At 44.9% G+C, this 16,121-nt stretch overlaps 1 protein-coding gene across 1 annotated transcript in view; it reads left to right on the forward strand.

Annotated features, from left to right (window-relative positions):
* LOC137590407 (collagen alpha-1(XXV) chain) overlaps positions 1-16,121 on the forward strand; it is a 103,921-nt gene that overhangs the window by 48,498 nt on the left and 39,302 nt on the right. Inside the window, exons 3-4 of the mRNA XM_068308011.1 lie at positions 6,504-6,548; positions 9,226-9,233. Of these exons, the coding sequence (XP_068164112.1) occupies positions 6,504-6,548; positions 9,226-9,233 (53 nt within the window). The remainder of the gene's footprint in view (positions 1-6,503; positions 6,549-9,225; positions 9,234-16,121) is intronic.

Here is a 16,121-nt window from a genome sequence, read left to right on the forward strand (position 1 = left end):
CAGAACAGCATTCCAGACCTTCTGGGTCTGATCCAGATGGTTCTGGAGCCTTTTTTCTGGGTCATTAGTGGTGAACGTCTGGAAGCTGAATGGGCTCAGATGCCCATCTATTATTCTCCGGGTGAAGCCTGTGAATGTTGGCTCCGTGGTTTAAACATTTACAAATGTGTCTCTGGTTATGATGATGATATTCAAAATCATTTTCAAACTACAGCAGCAGGAAAGTTGCACCTTGTGTTTAATTGCTTCAAACTGCACATGCATATAATTGTGTGTTTGGGTGTAAAGCTGCAGGACTGTAACTATCGATCGATGCGGAGCCTCTTAACTCTTGCTCTGTCTGCAATTAGTGCAACACTTCCCGGGTCTGTTTGACTGTGGTGTTGCTGCGTTTTTATACCTGACTCAATCAGCTTGACACGGTGTAAATGGGTTCTGCGATGACGGACAGGTCCCTCCCTGCATCCCGACAGTCGACATTCCGGGCTTAATGAACTGATAACCGGCATCTGGACAAACAGCACAGGAAAACCGTCGATGCACACCGACACCGACCTGCCGCATCCATCAGGGACGGCCGTAGGAATCAATTAACGTCAAGTTGATGACGCCCTTCGACCGCGCACACGCATACTCGAATCCAACATATGCGCCATTAACTTTTTAAATTAGTCACTGATGTCTGCTTCATGTAATTAGTTTCACATCCCTGTAAGGCGACGTCTTGAGACTGTCTGATGGTAACAAGTATCTTGTTGGGGCTGAGAACTAGTCTTTATCGTGGTATAACAGCCCCGGCTTACGCCCTGGAGTCTATCGCCATTGTGAGTCCATGATGTCTTCGAGCGGTTTTGAAAAATGCAGCAGAAAATGTTCCATTAGAGTTTTGTGGCATCGCTAGTAATTACCCCTCATGACTGATTTAATCCAGTGGGATGTCCTACAAGTGTTGTGTAACCAGAAGAGTGGCATAAGTAAATGTAAAAGCCAGGCACAATGGTCTCCTTTATGGGCTGGAGATTGAATATAATTGCGAAGAATTATTAAGGAAATGGCTACAATCATCATATTTATTCAGGGAATAGCGGGACAGAAGTGAAGTACAGCTGGAAATAAGGATAATGAAGATATACGCCGCAGAATAAGGGAATAATGTGAAATATCCGGTAGGGCATTGTTTCCCAGGATAGGTTGGGATTCAAATGTGGTTTCTGGGAATAAGAAGCGGCACCTGGATTTTATATTACAGAAGGAACTTGGTTCAATGTCAACCCCTGTAAGCTAGACGCCTAGCGGTTTTTTGAACAGGTTAGCAAGCTACCAGACGTGTCCACAACTTATCTTTGTCTCCAAACAGAAGTAACTCCTACTTGAAGGCTATTAAAGAGCCGCTGCCGCTAAACAAGATTGATAATGGCCTTTCAAATGGTTTAGCGTTACATGCTAACCGTGCCGCAGCCTGGAATCTCGTATCGGATCGCAGGGAAATTGGTCTCTAATTTCCAGTAGCTGAACTTCCGATGTGAGTTGATATCATGTTGGGGAGAAAATCGTCCCGCCAGAAGTCAATTTTGTGTTATTCGGGGCTTCTGAAAGAATTTAGAGCTCCGTGGCCCGTTTTCAAAGTTGTGATCGGCCGTTAAATCAGCTTAACGGGTTCAAGTGAAGTCTATCAATCACTCGGCCCCGATTTGGAGAGCGATCTGTTAATGGAAGAACCAGCAGAAGCCTTTGGACTGAGAAGCAGACATGTGAGGAGAAGCGCTGTCGTTTCCTCCCGTCCTTTCATCCGTCTGCCATCGAAAAGGTTCGAGGAAGTTAAGGAATTTGTGAAAGCAGTTAAGAAGGTCAGCCGGAGTACCACAAGGGCTTCCTTTCCAGTGTCAGGTTTTTGTGGGTCACGGCTCTAAGGGGACTTTTCTATTTCTTTCAACATCAGCCAGTGACTGATGACCTTGTGAGTTCAGAGCCGGTGGAGATGCAGTCCAGACCTTCAGCTCGGACTTATCTTATCTGTTTACCATCTCAGACTTCCTGTAAATACGGTGTTTGTTAGGATGTTAAACTTTAGTGTTTGCACCCCCAAAGACCTGTGAGGTCTGCAGTAGCCAATAAAAAGAACATAAGTTTGGTTTTTTTAATAGACTGCTATAAGTTATGCACGAACATTCGAAATCCAGACGGTGTCCAGGCAGAGGCCGTTTGGTAATCCGACAAGGTTTTTGGGAAACGTTTGGCAATAAAAGCTTGTCGACCACTCAAGGTAAGCAAGTGAAATCTGAATTATTAGCATTTGAACATAATATTCTCTTTCGTCTGTCGTGTTTTAAGGTTTTTCTGTCTCTTGAGGGGAATTCGGTTGCAGACTCGGAGATTTTTTTTTAACAGAATGCTTTCTCTTAATTCCAAAGTGTACGTGACGAGGATCTTTTTTTAACTTGGATACCCTTGAAGAGGAAGTGAGGAGTGACATTCACAGATGAAGCTAATTGTGAAATTGTGGCTCAATTTCCATTTTTATTTACTTTGGACGGTGAGCCCCACGGTCCATAAATCACCATTTTATGTATTGTTTCATTTGTTGTCATGCGTAGTAATAAGTCTCTTGGATCAAAGCGGATTCTCTTTGCCAAACGTCTCCACAAAAAAGAGCTTATAAAATAACAAATGATTGCACAGTAGAGCGCCAGGCTTTTGTGAAGCTTTAGCTCCTTTGACCGGGTTGCCGATGCCAGGTTGAAGGAAGTCGTTCATCCGAGTCGTGGTGTTTAAAAAGACTGGATTGAGTCTGTTTTGACCGAAACTTCCTGAATTCTTGGAACGTTTACGAACCCATTTATCGTTCGATTTGTTTTTTTAGAAATATCCCAAATATTCCAGTCATTCAAACAAAGTTCTGAAACCACCTTGAAATGACCCGTTCTACATGCTGCATAGTTCAATAGTTTAAGTATAATCGCGCACAGAGTCGACCATGTTTTTAGATGATTTTGCGAAGCCGAAGTTACGATACGATGAAACCGGACAAAACGTAAGGAAGGATTTTCATTTATGTAATACGAAAGAAAAAGAATCCTTCCCCAAAACGACTTCTTCATCTTACAAAAGTCAAATCATTTAAAACAATTCCAGCATTTGAAGCATATGATACCCTTTAGCGTAAAATTCGGCAAAACCAAATGCTAGGGAAACAATTTGATGACTTTTGGAGGTATTGTTCCACACTGACATTTCATCCAAACATTCCCAACAAACAACATATATTCATGACTTGTTTACACGCATTCAGGTCTGGATGTGGAGTTTAGTGTCCGTCCTATGAGCTGATTGTCTCCTATTTAGCATAACAGGAAGTGAAAATCGCTTTTGAAGCAAACCATGGAAAATGTGAAGCAAATCAAACGTGTAATCCTGCCGTTTGGTGGTTTCAACAAGCAGACAAAGCAGCCCATGACGCTGTTTCCTTTTGAATATGTAGACTTGAATCATCACCCAACCAAAGACAACAACCTGTTGTGATCAATTGATTTCATTTTCGCCAGTACAGACTGTTAAATTTGCTGCAACTGGGTTTTCTGAGAAGTCTAAAGCCAAAAGAGGTAAAGCCGGTGCCCAGTATGTGATGCTTGGCAGGAGAAGCACGTATGTATAATGTATTACTCTGAGAGAAAAGCATTGAGTCTCATTAGGAACATGCAGCCCCGAAACAATGCTGGTATTATAAATGAGTTGATTCGGAGGAAGGTTGGAAATAAAAGCGGAGGTAGAATTTTGTTGTAGCTCTTCAAGGCCAATCAACATTTTCAAGATTTTCGTCTCAAACGCCGCAAACACAAAGTTCATTATTCTCCGAGATGTGTAATTTGAACTTAAAAACACTCTTCGTAAGCGTTTAAAATCAATACAGCCACGGATTCAAAATGACTTGTTTTCCAAAACTGACAGAAAATGAAATGGATTTTTTTCCCCACTGCCAGTTGGCATTAAAAATATCACTATCATCCATATTTAAAAAAAAAAAAAAAAAAAGCAAAACAAAAACTCTCATGCTGTAAGACGCTTCGTGGAATAGCCTAAAATGGGATGCGAAACTAGGATGGTTTTCTGATCGGCGCCATTTGCGTCACATCCTATTACTGTCATTAACATGACGGCGGCGCTCCGTCGGACATTGGATGGATTTGAAAAACAACTGGTGATGGGACTGTGACAGTCGCCCATTCACTGGTCAGAATGACATTAATATTCCCGATGTTATGACGTTTGACATTATATTGTTAAAGTCCTGAGAATTGAATTTAGAACTCTGGCTTGTAGTTTTTCAACTGGATTCCTGGAACTTCGACCAACCTGAACGGTTCGGGTCAGCGTCTTGCGTCATTCGGGCGTCGGCGCCAATGAACCGTTGCCGACTTTGTATATAGTCTCGACAGCAACGCTAGCAACTAATGAGGCTTCGCTCGTAGCGCGACTAGCTCTGGATGACGTTGCTAACAATCCCTAGGCTAAAATCTGGTTCCAGATGATCTGATGGATCGTACCCTGCCTCTCCAAAATCCACTCATAACTTTTTTATTACTCCAGAGCATCAACTTGTTCTGACCGAGAACATCAGCTTCACTTTTGACTGATTCTTCATTCAGACTGAGAAGCTGTCAGAAAGGTTTCTACAGATTGTTCATAGCTGTTGACCCTCATCAAACACGCTGCTGTGTTTGGTTTTTTGCGTAGCCAATGTTCCCTGACCGTTCTTGGATTGCCGTCAGGAAACTGGGAAGCCGATCCAAAGTTGATACCTCGACAGCCAAAGTTCTAGCAGTTCGGCATCCAGTTAAAGACCAGATACCTGCTCGATTTTGTGTTTTAATTGCATGTTCTTAACCCTCCTCCATCAGAATTCTTCTGTTTCTTGAGTTTCACAAACTGAAACGTTGCAGCATTTTCGTTGGCGTGTTTTTAAATGTTACTGGAACAGCTGCGTCGAATGAGCGTCTCCTCTTACATGCTATAATCAGAATAAAAAATATTGTACTGCATAATGTGAATTATGATATCTGACTATAATGTCGAGTATTTTGTCTGGATCGCCGACTCCCATATGGGGAGTGTTTTCACAGCGGCTGTCAGAAATATACCAGCGAAAGCAGGAGGATGCCGTATCGCGGCTGAACGCGTTCCTCTGGAAGGTGTCGAGTGTCGTTTCAAAGTGAGCAATAATGAGGCGACTGCCAGGCGCAGTAAATCCCCCTCTGTTTCTTTTAAAGCCTTAAAAAACAAATCTATGCAGAAACCGGGGTTGATGTGAACCATAGTAAAGTGAGAGTCAAGCTCCACCTGCGGTTATGTACTTTAAACTGAGCCTGGACCCGTCGCTGGCAGTGCCAGACATTATCCTGGAAACGCTCCAGGAGGAACGGAGTTGGAGGCTGAAGCACAGCCAAACAGAGGGATCAGCTCGAGGACTAAACATCACGCAGAACACAATTCTTCATTTGGCATTCCGCTTACACATCTGGAGCATCCTGAATTGGCCAAAGAGCGCACAACCAACAAAGTTCTTGCTATTCCCCCTTTCCTTATGGAGTGATGCATTCACAGACGCCCCAGATTGTAGGAAAGGGGCTCCGTTAGGAAGCAAAGACACTACAGATTGTAGGAAAGACGCTTCAGACTGTAGGAAAGCTGTAGGAAAGTTCAGATGACATGCTTGAACATTTTTTTAAAAAAGCGTTTTGTTTTTTTTGTAAAGGTTTTAAAATGATCTGCAGAACGACTCGTCATGTCTGTTGAACCTGGATGTGGGTATTTCCTGGGATGCAGAAGGATTTGGTCTCGAGAGCTGCGGCGTCATCCTCGACTCGGCGAACCTGACGAGTGCAACGCTGAATGTTCAGCTAGTCTAGAGGTCACAGTGTTGACCTTCGCTTAAACTCCAACTTAAGACAGTCAACAAGATCGCACGTATCGCCGGGAGGGAAGCGGTCATACCGGAGGAGACCATCCCAGTTTCCATAGCGGGGAACTACCTGCATAAAGTACCATCCTGTCAGGTCGTCAGCATGTAAAACCTGACAAAGCGTGTAATTGTTTGACTCCCCAGGCTGAGCTTGAACAGATTGATGGTGTTGACAGGAAAATGGCAAACAGGAAAACACTCTCTAGATAAACAAATTAAGAAAACGGGGCGTCCGCGCCGACGGGGAAAAAACGGCGTCAAGGAAAAAGAAAGGTGGTTGTCAGCATGAAGTGCACATTTGTGGTGAGATGGACCGCGTTTCCTTTTTCCACCTCAGCTTACGTGTAAATAGACTCTAAATACTTAATGAAGCTTGAGATTTCAGGGTGTTTCGGGTCCAAAGGCAACATTTTTCGGCAGCTCTTCCTCATCCTGCTGTTGAGCGGTCTGACTGTCGGAATACTTGACGGATATGAATCTTATACAAACAAAAAGACAATCAAATAAATGACCGACTAAGATGTATTATATTCTTCTTTTTCTGCAGGACCTCCGGGAAAGCGAGGAAGAAGAGGCCGCAATGGAGAACCTGGTATGTGTGTGTGTGTGTGTGTGTGTGTGTGTGTGTGTGTGTGTGTGTGTGTGTGTGTGAAGGTAGGACACCAACAAATCATACTTCACTTACAATCATGTAAAAGTACACTGTATGTCTTTGGAGGCCAAAGTAGGTTATAGATGTGCAATTTGTGGCCTGGCGGCGGTTCCCTTGGATCGCTTCAGCTTCAGTCGCCATAGAAACGCGAGATTCCTCCGTGAAACCGGGGCGTCAGCAGTTTGAGGATGTAAAAGTGATGATGTCCACGTTTAAATGTGAGGACATGCTGATTGTTGCCATGATGCGTTCACGAACTCCCCTCCGAAACGCATCATCTTGACTCAAGGAATCGGAGGACACGAAAAACTGTCCCAACAAATTGAGTACTCGTACAAGAAGTGTCCTCCAATAACCTGATACTGAAAGTGATAATGGACTCCGGTGTGCGCCGGCGGGAGGGCGGTGCAGCCAAGCGTGGCCAATGCTTGGGAACAAAAGTATTGCCCTTGTAAGAAGAAATTAGAAAGATGGGGCGATGCGAGGTCCGGGATCTAAGTGAGATGGAACGGTCCAGAGGAACAAACATCTCTATACAAGGAGGAAAAACCCCAGTCAACCCGGCCACCGGGAATGAGATGCAATCCGCTGAAGGCCTGACGTACGAGTATTTGTTGCGGGTTGTCAGTCGATCCTCGGTTCTGAATTACACGATATTAAATTAATGTAATATATCATGTGAAAGCAGAAGGAGAGCAGATAAACGAACCCAAACCGAAATCCGATGACAGACGAGCGTTAAAAATGTTCTGGTTTGAGGGCATAGCTGAAATACCGCCAAGTCTTTGTTTGTGCAATGTTTAATTTTCTGACAAACATCCACTAGGGGTGTTTTTTTTTTCAAACGGTGCCATCGCACAATGAGGGTTTTTTTTTTTTTTTTTTTCGCTCTGGCAGAAGAAAATATGTGCGGCTTCCTCTTGACAAATCAATTAGAACCGAGCGAGCAATCATAACCGCTCGTCACGCCCGGCCCGCGACGATGCAGTTGTTTGTCGGGGGCAGACAATGGAGACGACAGGCCTTGTTATTTTGTGTAATTGCCCAAATTGCAGCGCCAAACTCGTCTTATTCGTGTTGTCAAATCAGACAGGGTGACAAAAAAAACAAAAAAAAACGCTAAATGATTTCAGGAATGTCATCAATTACGAAGTTGAGCAGCGTTAACAAAAGCTTCTCATTTGCATCCTTGACTCAGACAGACCAGCGATTTAGAATTCCTTGCACAGACAGCTTGCTTAAGATGCTTTGAAGGTAATTCCGCACGTTGGCGTGCAATTAATTATTTCAGTTATTCCTGCCTCGACAAAAACCGCCGTCAATCCATTCTGCAGGAGGGTTGAAAACTAGGAAGCATTATTTATACTGACTGAAAAGTGCAGACCTTGCTGTGCGCAGGTGAGCTCCTTTCTGCACCGTAAGCCTTCTGCAAAATCAATCACCCTCTTAAGTTTTTCAGCGCCGGTGGATGTTGAAGGGAAGCATATTTAATTCATGGTTTGCTTCAACCAAAAGAAACTAAGCTGCAGCAAGTTTGCCACGAATTCACGGCGAGGTAGTTTGAGTACGCTCCTCTGCAAAGGCAAAGGGTGAGCTTTCGCCCAGACTTAGCCGTGACTGATGGAGAGAACAAATAGGAAAAAGAGGCAACGATATTCACCTATGCGTTAAGAATGAAAGGGAGACTTCATTAGGATCTGTTGTTTGTTTACTGGCAAAGCACGGAAAGGAAAAGTGCGGCACGACTGTTTTTCGGGTGAACGTTTGCACGGCGGTGAAAGCCACATTGTCCGTGTCAATGCTGGGAAGTGTTAAAGTTTGCTTCATATTTTCCTTCAGTGAATAATCAGTTTTTTTTCCCCAATGGGTCTGCCTTTACAAAAGGAGGAACTGATGCTCAAATTGCGCAATTTTACCCGACAGTGGTGTCAAGAGTGAAGAAAAGCAGGTCTGTCTTTGCAGTCGACATCTGACTCATTGTGAAAATCTCTGCTTTGAGACCCAGTTATCGTTTCTGGCCAAACTCGGCTGAGCAGCATCATCATCATCATCGTCGTCGTCGTATAGCAGCTTAGGTCACCTTTGCAATCTCTGGTTGGCAAAAGCGGAACAATAGAACTTCAGGTTTAAAATATCAATGCTGATTTGACATTTCCTTCAAGGTTTCTTTCGCGATTCCTTGCTTGCCTTCATCATATCAAGGTGCACATGGCGGAACAGGTTTATGAAAAGCTAAGTGCTCTACTGTAACTCAATGACACATAAAGCACGCTGCATAAATCGAGGCCCGCCACGCCTGAAACGCGAGACTCCTTAATTGCACCAACTACTGGGAGAGATTTGCGTTTTACACCGGTTGTGGAGAACGCTTGAAGGACACAAAAAAAAAAAGATCCAGTTTTTTCCTCTGGGTTAAAGCAGCTAATAATAACTAATAAGAACACCGTATGGTTCTTATTAGTTGCACACAGGTTGGGCATACTCAAGAAGGGGAGTTGGCGAACGCACCACAGCATCATGAAGCATTCCCTCACAATGAACATGGATGAGTGTGTTTGATGGTTTAGTGAAAACACACTAACCCAACCAAGTGTTCCTCTTCTCTTTTGTCTTTCAGGACCTCCTGTAAGTATCACCGCTTCACGTTGTCTCCAACTCTGATAGCTGCTCGAAGGTAAAGTTTAACAACGCCTGATGTGGTCCAGCTCATCTTTATGCAAGAAGGAATTGCAAAAGGCGAAACAGTGGCGTAAAAACCACAAGGTCACAGAATCCCAGCACCTTTGGGCCGATGTCTCGATGCTAAACAGTGTTGAAGCAGCAGCCGACGGATTAGCTTTGTTTAGTATAAGTGCAGGAAACACAGGGATTACTCTAACCTGGCTCGGTCTTGAGGTAACAAAATTGTCTTTCAGCACATCTAAAGTCTTGTCACCGCAACAAGATTGCCAGGCAGAGACTAGAAATTCCTTGCGGCTTCAAGTTGCTACGCTAAGCTAAGTTGCTGCTTTGGCGCTCAGTCAACCAGCTAAAAATAGCAGGAAGCGTAACTGAGATAGGTTACAGTCTGCAAAGCAAACAAAAGGTTTACCCTTCATGGGAGAAGCATCTGATTACGATCCCGCTTGTTAAAGTCTGTCTCTAATATCTCAAGAACCCCCACCCCTACCCAACCGTCAGAGCGACCCCCCCCCCCCACCATCGCTCAGTCCGGGTTGTCATATCCTCGTTACCACCCTCCAACCCTGCCAGCTCCCTGTACCCAAACAGATTATCTCACCTCATTACACCGCCGGCTGATCAGATTCGCTCACGTGAACAGATGGAAAACTTTGTGTTCCCCCGAGAAGAAGACCGACCCAACATAATAACCGCTGGAGTTTGCGGCCCGTTTGCCATTTTAACCGGGTCAAGCGTGCGCCATCCTTTGGTGCTCTGGAAAGTTATTTACAGTCGGGAGGTGAGCGTGATTGAATAGATATAAAACCGTGCGCCCGGCTGAGCTGTAAAAGCTGTAAGCTAATCCTCAGCACCTTCTTGGACACTCACGCCCGGGGGTTCTGGGTTGTAAGTAAATGCAGGTGGTCTCGCTTCTCAGTCGGTCTCGTCAGGTCTTCCGACAAATCTGATCGCCCTGAGCAACGTCCCATGAGTCAACTAAAGCCAAAGAAAAGGTGGAATATGTTTGGGTATGTCTGAATACATTCAAAGACAAACATGATGGCCTCCATGAAGTCGTCATCGGTAGCAAGAGATGCCAAAAGTTGGGTAACTAGTTTTGTTGACATTAAAAGTAAACTAGTTTTAACCAGAATTGCTTCTGGACTTAAGAAGACGAGCCTTTTTTTTTTTTGCACAGAGTTGAGGTCTGATAAACTGACGACATTTCTAAAAATAATCTAACGATGACTCATCCGATGGCCTCCGAATTTGTTTTTGAAATAAAAGGATTCCGTCCCGGTTCCTTAAAGAAGACAGTAGTAAGTGATCTCATGCGGTTTCTCATTTGGCGTGCCCACATGGGGGGACGGCGGGGGACCCGTCGCTATGAATATTCAACAGCTTGCACCATAACTCCGGGAACGCTGCGTAAATTGTACGCAGCCCTCCGAGCTAAACAAACGACCGCTGCTGAAGACATTATCCAACCCGGTGACTTAATGGCCGCTAGCCGCTAACGAACAGAGGAGGACCTGCGGTTGAAGAGACAGAAGGAGAATATCTCTTCTCGATCGGGACGCATCGGGAGAAGGCTGAAGTCGTGGCTCGTCATCCGTGTTTCGACATGGAAAAGCCATTTGTTTCCCTTCCTCTTCTTTTTTTCCGTTGCTTGTGCGTTCGTGTCAGTTTCGCGTACGATCAAGCGCTCGGTTGCGAGGTGATTTGTGATGCGTCTTCCAGACGTTTCGGAAAACTATTAATGGGGACAAGTTGCAGATATGCATCAAGGTGATTCTTACTGGTGTCGACTAGTCTACCCTGAGCACTCGACATTTAACGCTACCGATTCATTTAGCGCCTACCCCCAAGGATGCACTGCGATGGTAACAACACCCGCTGCTAATTAGAGGCTACGCTAAAATGAAATGCTTCCAAAGAGAGAAGCTAGCCTTCTTCAGTAGCTTTCAAATAGAAAAACAAAGAGCATCAGGAACATCAAATCCGCTTCAGCCGGTTCGACGTGCCTCCACTCTGCGCCGCTGTCTCAAAATCTGCACAGGAGACCCTCCATTGAGCGGCAAATCCAGATTTTTTTTCTGCATATCTACCCGTTTGTGACTAGTGGTCTGCCTTCATCGGCTCCTGCAGCACATGTTGAGGATGATCTGTCAGGATCCATGAATAATGGAGCTGCTTGACGGGGATTAGAGGTAACCTTGGGGTGAAGCAGAGGAGCTGGGCGCCCTTAACCCTTCATCTGTTATGCGACGCAGCTCCACTCCTGTTAATAAAATATATTCTAGCAAGACTTTGATCACTTTTTGCCCTTCAGGAGAGGGAGAGATGATGGGGTGTGGAGTTGATGGAAGCTCCTGAACGCTTATGATGTGTTAATTTCCAGCGCTTGTCATCGAAAAATCCCTCCAGCATCAGAGCTTCTGTGAGCATCAGCACAGAAAACCAGAGGATTTGTGCGGCGGCGGTGTTTATTTGTGCTCGTAAGGATGGACGGGGCCTAAGGAGGCCCAGACGTTGACCTTTCGTGCACCCATCAGCACCACTTCTGTCGGCAGCGCTCCAGACAAACGTGAGATTGAAGCTGTCAGCTGTGTGCTTGGGCTGCATGAACAAACTGAATGCTAATATGCTACCTTAGCATGCTAGGAGGGTAAAGCACAGTGTTGATGCTTTAATCGATGCTAAAGAAGACGCTAATAAAGTCCTTTTCTCTCTGGAACTTTGTCCCTTACTCGACATTTAACGGCCGCGACAAGAATTTCGTCGGTCGGAAACTCGCTCTGCGCATCACGCTGAGAATAATTGGCAGAGATGTTCGAGTTTTTGCGCCCACAATTAGGTCGTAACTGTTTTAAACGCTTCTCCGCCTCAAGAATGACTAAACCTCCCCTTGGGATGAGAATGCAGTTCGCAATCGTTTGATTGGCTTCTTTCTTTGTCGCAACTTGTCGCGGCGTCTCTCGCACTTTCTTCCCAAACACAACAAGAAGCGCTGACGCTCACGCTAACGCACACACACACACACACACACACACACGAGCATTAAAGTTGTTTCAACGGCGGCTAATTGTGATACACTGGATATGGGAACCAGATGCCATTCCCAAGTCAGTTTTCCAGTGTGGTTTTCCTATCCCTGCCTAACCTCTGCATCCCGATTCCCTCGGCCAGCACCAGCCGCTTGTGGTCGTCTGTTCCTGCCCATTCATCTGTGATTACTCCGATCTGTCCTCCATTAGTTCCCCACCTTCAAAACAGAACCCCCCCCCCCACGACCTGGGGGCGGGGGGGGCCAATACGTTTCGAGGCATCCTACGCGAGGCTAACAGCTGGAGGTGTTGCATTTATGTTTTTCCTGGATGTCTTGCCCTCCGTTCCGGGTTTGGTGAATGTTTTGAAACGGAGTCGCCTTGTCACTCTTTCCACTCTGCCGTAGGCTCGATTGTTTTTACGTATCCAGATGGGACGTTATAGCTTCGCACTGAGTTTTTGTGGGAAATGTTGCGAGGCTACGTTATTTTAATTTTTTTTTTCTTTCCCCCCGTCGTCTTAAATGAAACACGCCTCGTTGCCGGTGCGTGCTGAGCTAGTTAATTAGTGACCTTTTAAATTCGCTGGTAGGCAGATTTTGCTACCTGTTGGACTCGGCCAAGCTAGCTGTTTCCCTTCACTGCTAATTTGCTAATTTAAAATAAGTGGCTGCTGGCGGCAGAGACTGAATGTGGCATCAATCATGAAGATTAACCAGGAGGCTGTGATTTCTGCAGCTACGTCGTCGACGCGACGCTTCTCACCTGCCTCCCTCGTCGCTCGGCTTTGCTGAACTTCCTGTTTTCATCGCTTTTATGAACATTGTAGAGTCATGTGAGAAAAAAAATATACGCCTCTAAAGAGGAGCTTGTAAAAGTCGGTAGTTGTTGGCCTCTGCTGTCAAATACGCAAGTGCTCCAGGGTGGGATGATTGGATCCATGTGGCTCGCAGTTAGCAACCAGGCTGCGGTTGTGCAGCGGGGATGCTAGCTCTGTTAGCTTTTCTGCTCCTTGGTGCATCTACCAGGACGAGGTCACGGTGTGCTTTCCCAATCTCGACTTGTTGATATAGATCAGGGGGGTCAAACTCATTCTCACCGAGGGTCACGTCAGCATAACGGCTGTCCTCAAAAGGGCCAGATGTAACTAATAAATGGAACTAAATGGAACTCAATGTAATCTAAAATAAATGTTCTAATTCTTAATGTTAACTGAATTTATTACCCAAGTTACAAACATTACAGTTGCACAGAAAAAAACTTTTGTTTTTCTAAGAAATCCTTTTAATTTGTCAGGTTATTAAACCCACAGACCTCCATCAATCAAGGATCAAACTATCCAAGAGAATAAAGAAAAAAAAGCATAAATTGTTCAAAATGCTTTTTTTTAAGTTAAAATGGGCTTAATTGCTGCATTGTGGGAAACGTAGTTTTTGGTCAAAGCACACTTTTGACCTATTTTTAGACATTTTATGCTCTCGCGGGCCGCATAAAATGATGTGGCGGGCCACATTTGGCCCCCGGGCCATGAGTTTGACACATGTGATATAAGAGGATGCCATCACTGAAGGAACTACGCTAAGCTAATGCTATCGATGGAAAAACAAGACCTCACTTTGCAGCAGGAATGTGCGTAATGGATGTTCATCCACGCAATTTATGCAGAATTAATCCGGCGACGGTTTCAGCTTTTGTGTTGGTTCGAGCTTCTACGACCACAAACGTATTTTTTTTGTGGGTCGTAATTGTTCCCGCCCGACAGCGACCGGCGATGACAGCCGTTGATAATGGGCCCGTGGGCAGCAGGAGCTCATGTGAATAACAACAGAAAAACATGTCCGTGTGTTTCCACATTGAATTGCGTCGTTACGTCTTTATTTTGGCCTCGGATTTAATCGGCGCTTTCCATTAAAAACAGCTGAAACCAGCACCGTGGCGTAAAAGAAAAGCGCTGCTAATATCTGCATTAAGAACATTCATTTTGAATATAAATTTTCCTGAAATAGTTCATATTTTGCAAAAAACAAACATGTATTTAAATTTTTTGCCTGTTTCCATCTATTCACGTCTCATCTAATCGCCTCTATGTGGAGGAAAACTAATCTATAAAAGGTTTTAATTGATCTTTAAATACTTTATTAACAGTTTCATAATTGCCCCAAAAGCCACAGGGGGATCATAAAAGAGCAAAAAGCAATTTGTGTGGCATAAAAATTTGCACTCGGTTCACTTTGGTGTTAAAGAACAGAAGGACCGGTTGATCAGGATACATTTTAAATTAAATTAAAGACAGATGAAACCTTGCAGAGCATTTTCACATCTCGATGATCAACGCTACAGGAGCCAAACACGAGCGGCGCCAGAATCGCCCCCCCCCCCATCAAACTCTCTTTTTAAAGGTGACTGTTTCCACTTCCTTTCATACCAACAGCTCATTCAGAGAGAATGTGGTCGTGGGTTTGGCGGCGGATGAGAAGCCTGACATGTATCTGGATGGCGTGACGCCTAATCCTGATCCGGTGGTCCGCCGTGAACTTGATGATATCAAGCACACAAGATGTTGGGTTACGAATGGTCTCACGATGGAGGCTCGGGTTTTTATGAAGACGAGAGGCCTGTCATCGACGTAAAATATCTCATTTGAAATAAGAGGATATGGAGCTTGATGAATGAAGGGTAATGAAAAAGGATTCATGGGTAATTTCATTGTCCCGGCGCCACAACCAAATATTAATGCTTGCATTTTTAAGAAAACGGTGTAGAAACCTTCATTGGCTGATTGGTTTACCTGTTGAGCGCCACGTGAGATTAGCATTGGAAATAAAGGGAAGAGTTGGGTCAGACGGAAGAATCTTGACGAGTCTTGAAAGACCTGCTGATGGGTTTCCAGAGCAGAAAGGTGTGAAAATACAAACCTGGTGCCAGTTAGAGCCAAAATCACGAAGCCACAGTCCGCCTGACAAACACTCACCTGCCGCGGCGCCACTGCACCACAAGCTAACGCCTTTTGAAGCGCCCGTTGCAGGAGAGCTGCTTAATAACTTCTATAAAACACTCAACGGCGCTGGTTTCAACCTTCTGAAGGAGCCGGCCGCTGTGTTTCCAAGTGATGTGCAAATGATGGGCTGGATAATGAGCAGGTGCAGACTCGGAGGAAATGGTTTCCAGATGCTCCCGCCGCTCCGTGGACGAGTGAAAACCTACGAGGTTGTTGTGCGAAATATGTTCAGGTGCGTTAAAAGCAGAATCCTACCTGTAAATCTACCAGAAAGTGCAATAAATGGGCATAAATTAAAATTAAGTGACCACATTTTGGTCATATTAAAGGAAAAAATAGGATTTCGAGATGACGTTCTTCACAGGAAAACGGAGCGGGAGCGTCCGCCCAAACGACTGTTGGAGAAGTTTGTTTTAGAAACAAACTGGTTTATATGGCTCATTTTTTTTGTTTTTAGCTTTCTGGAGATCCCAAATGGATCCAAATATGAGAGCTTTACATCCTTTGGGGGGGGGGGGGGGGGTTGAAATCATTGCAGCCTCTAGGCTAAAAGCATTAGCATAACCTCCAGCACACTTCCTGTCTCCGTCTCCAACCCTCTGCTGTCAAGGGAACTTGAATTCTGCTGCTTCAACCTGTTTTACCTTGAGGTCGCTGCAGGTTGGGCCTCATCTGAACTTAAAACCCAAATTAAATAAGAAATGGCTCCATTGCTGCGAGGTGCACAAGTGAAATTTTGGTGTCTAGATGGGGGAAAAAAATCCCGAAGAACTGGAACCAAGTATTCCCGTTTCTCCATTAAACGTT

The sequence above is a fragment of the Antennarius striatus genome, chromosome 23 (assembly GCF_040054535.1).
Source record: "Antennarius striatus isolate MH-2024 chromosome 23, ASM4005453v1, whole genome shotgun sequence".
In the NCBI taxonomy this organism is placed as follows: Eukaryota; Metazoa; Chordata; class Actinopteri; order Lophiiformes; family Antennariidae; genus Antennarius; species Antennarius striatus.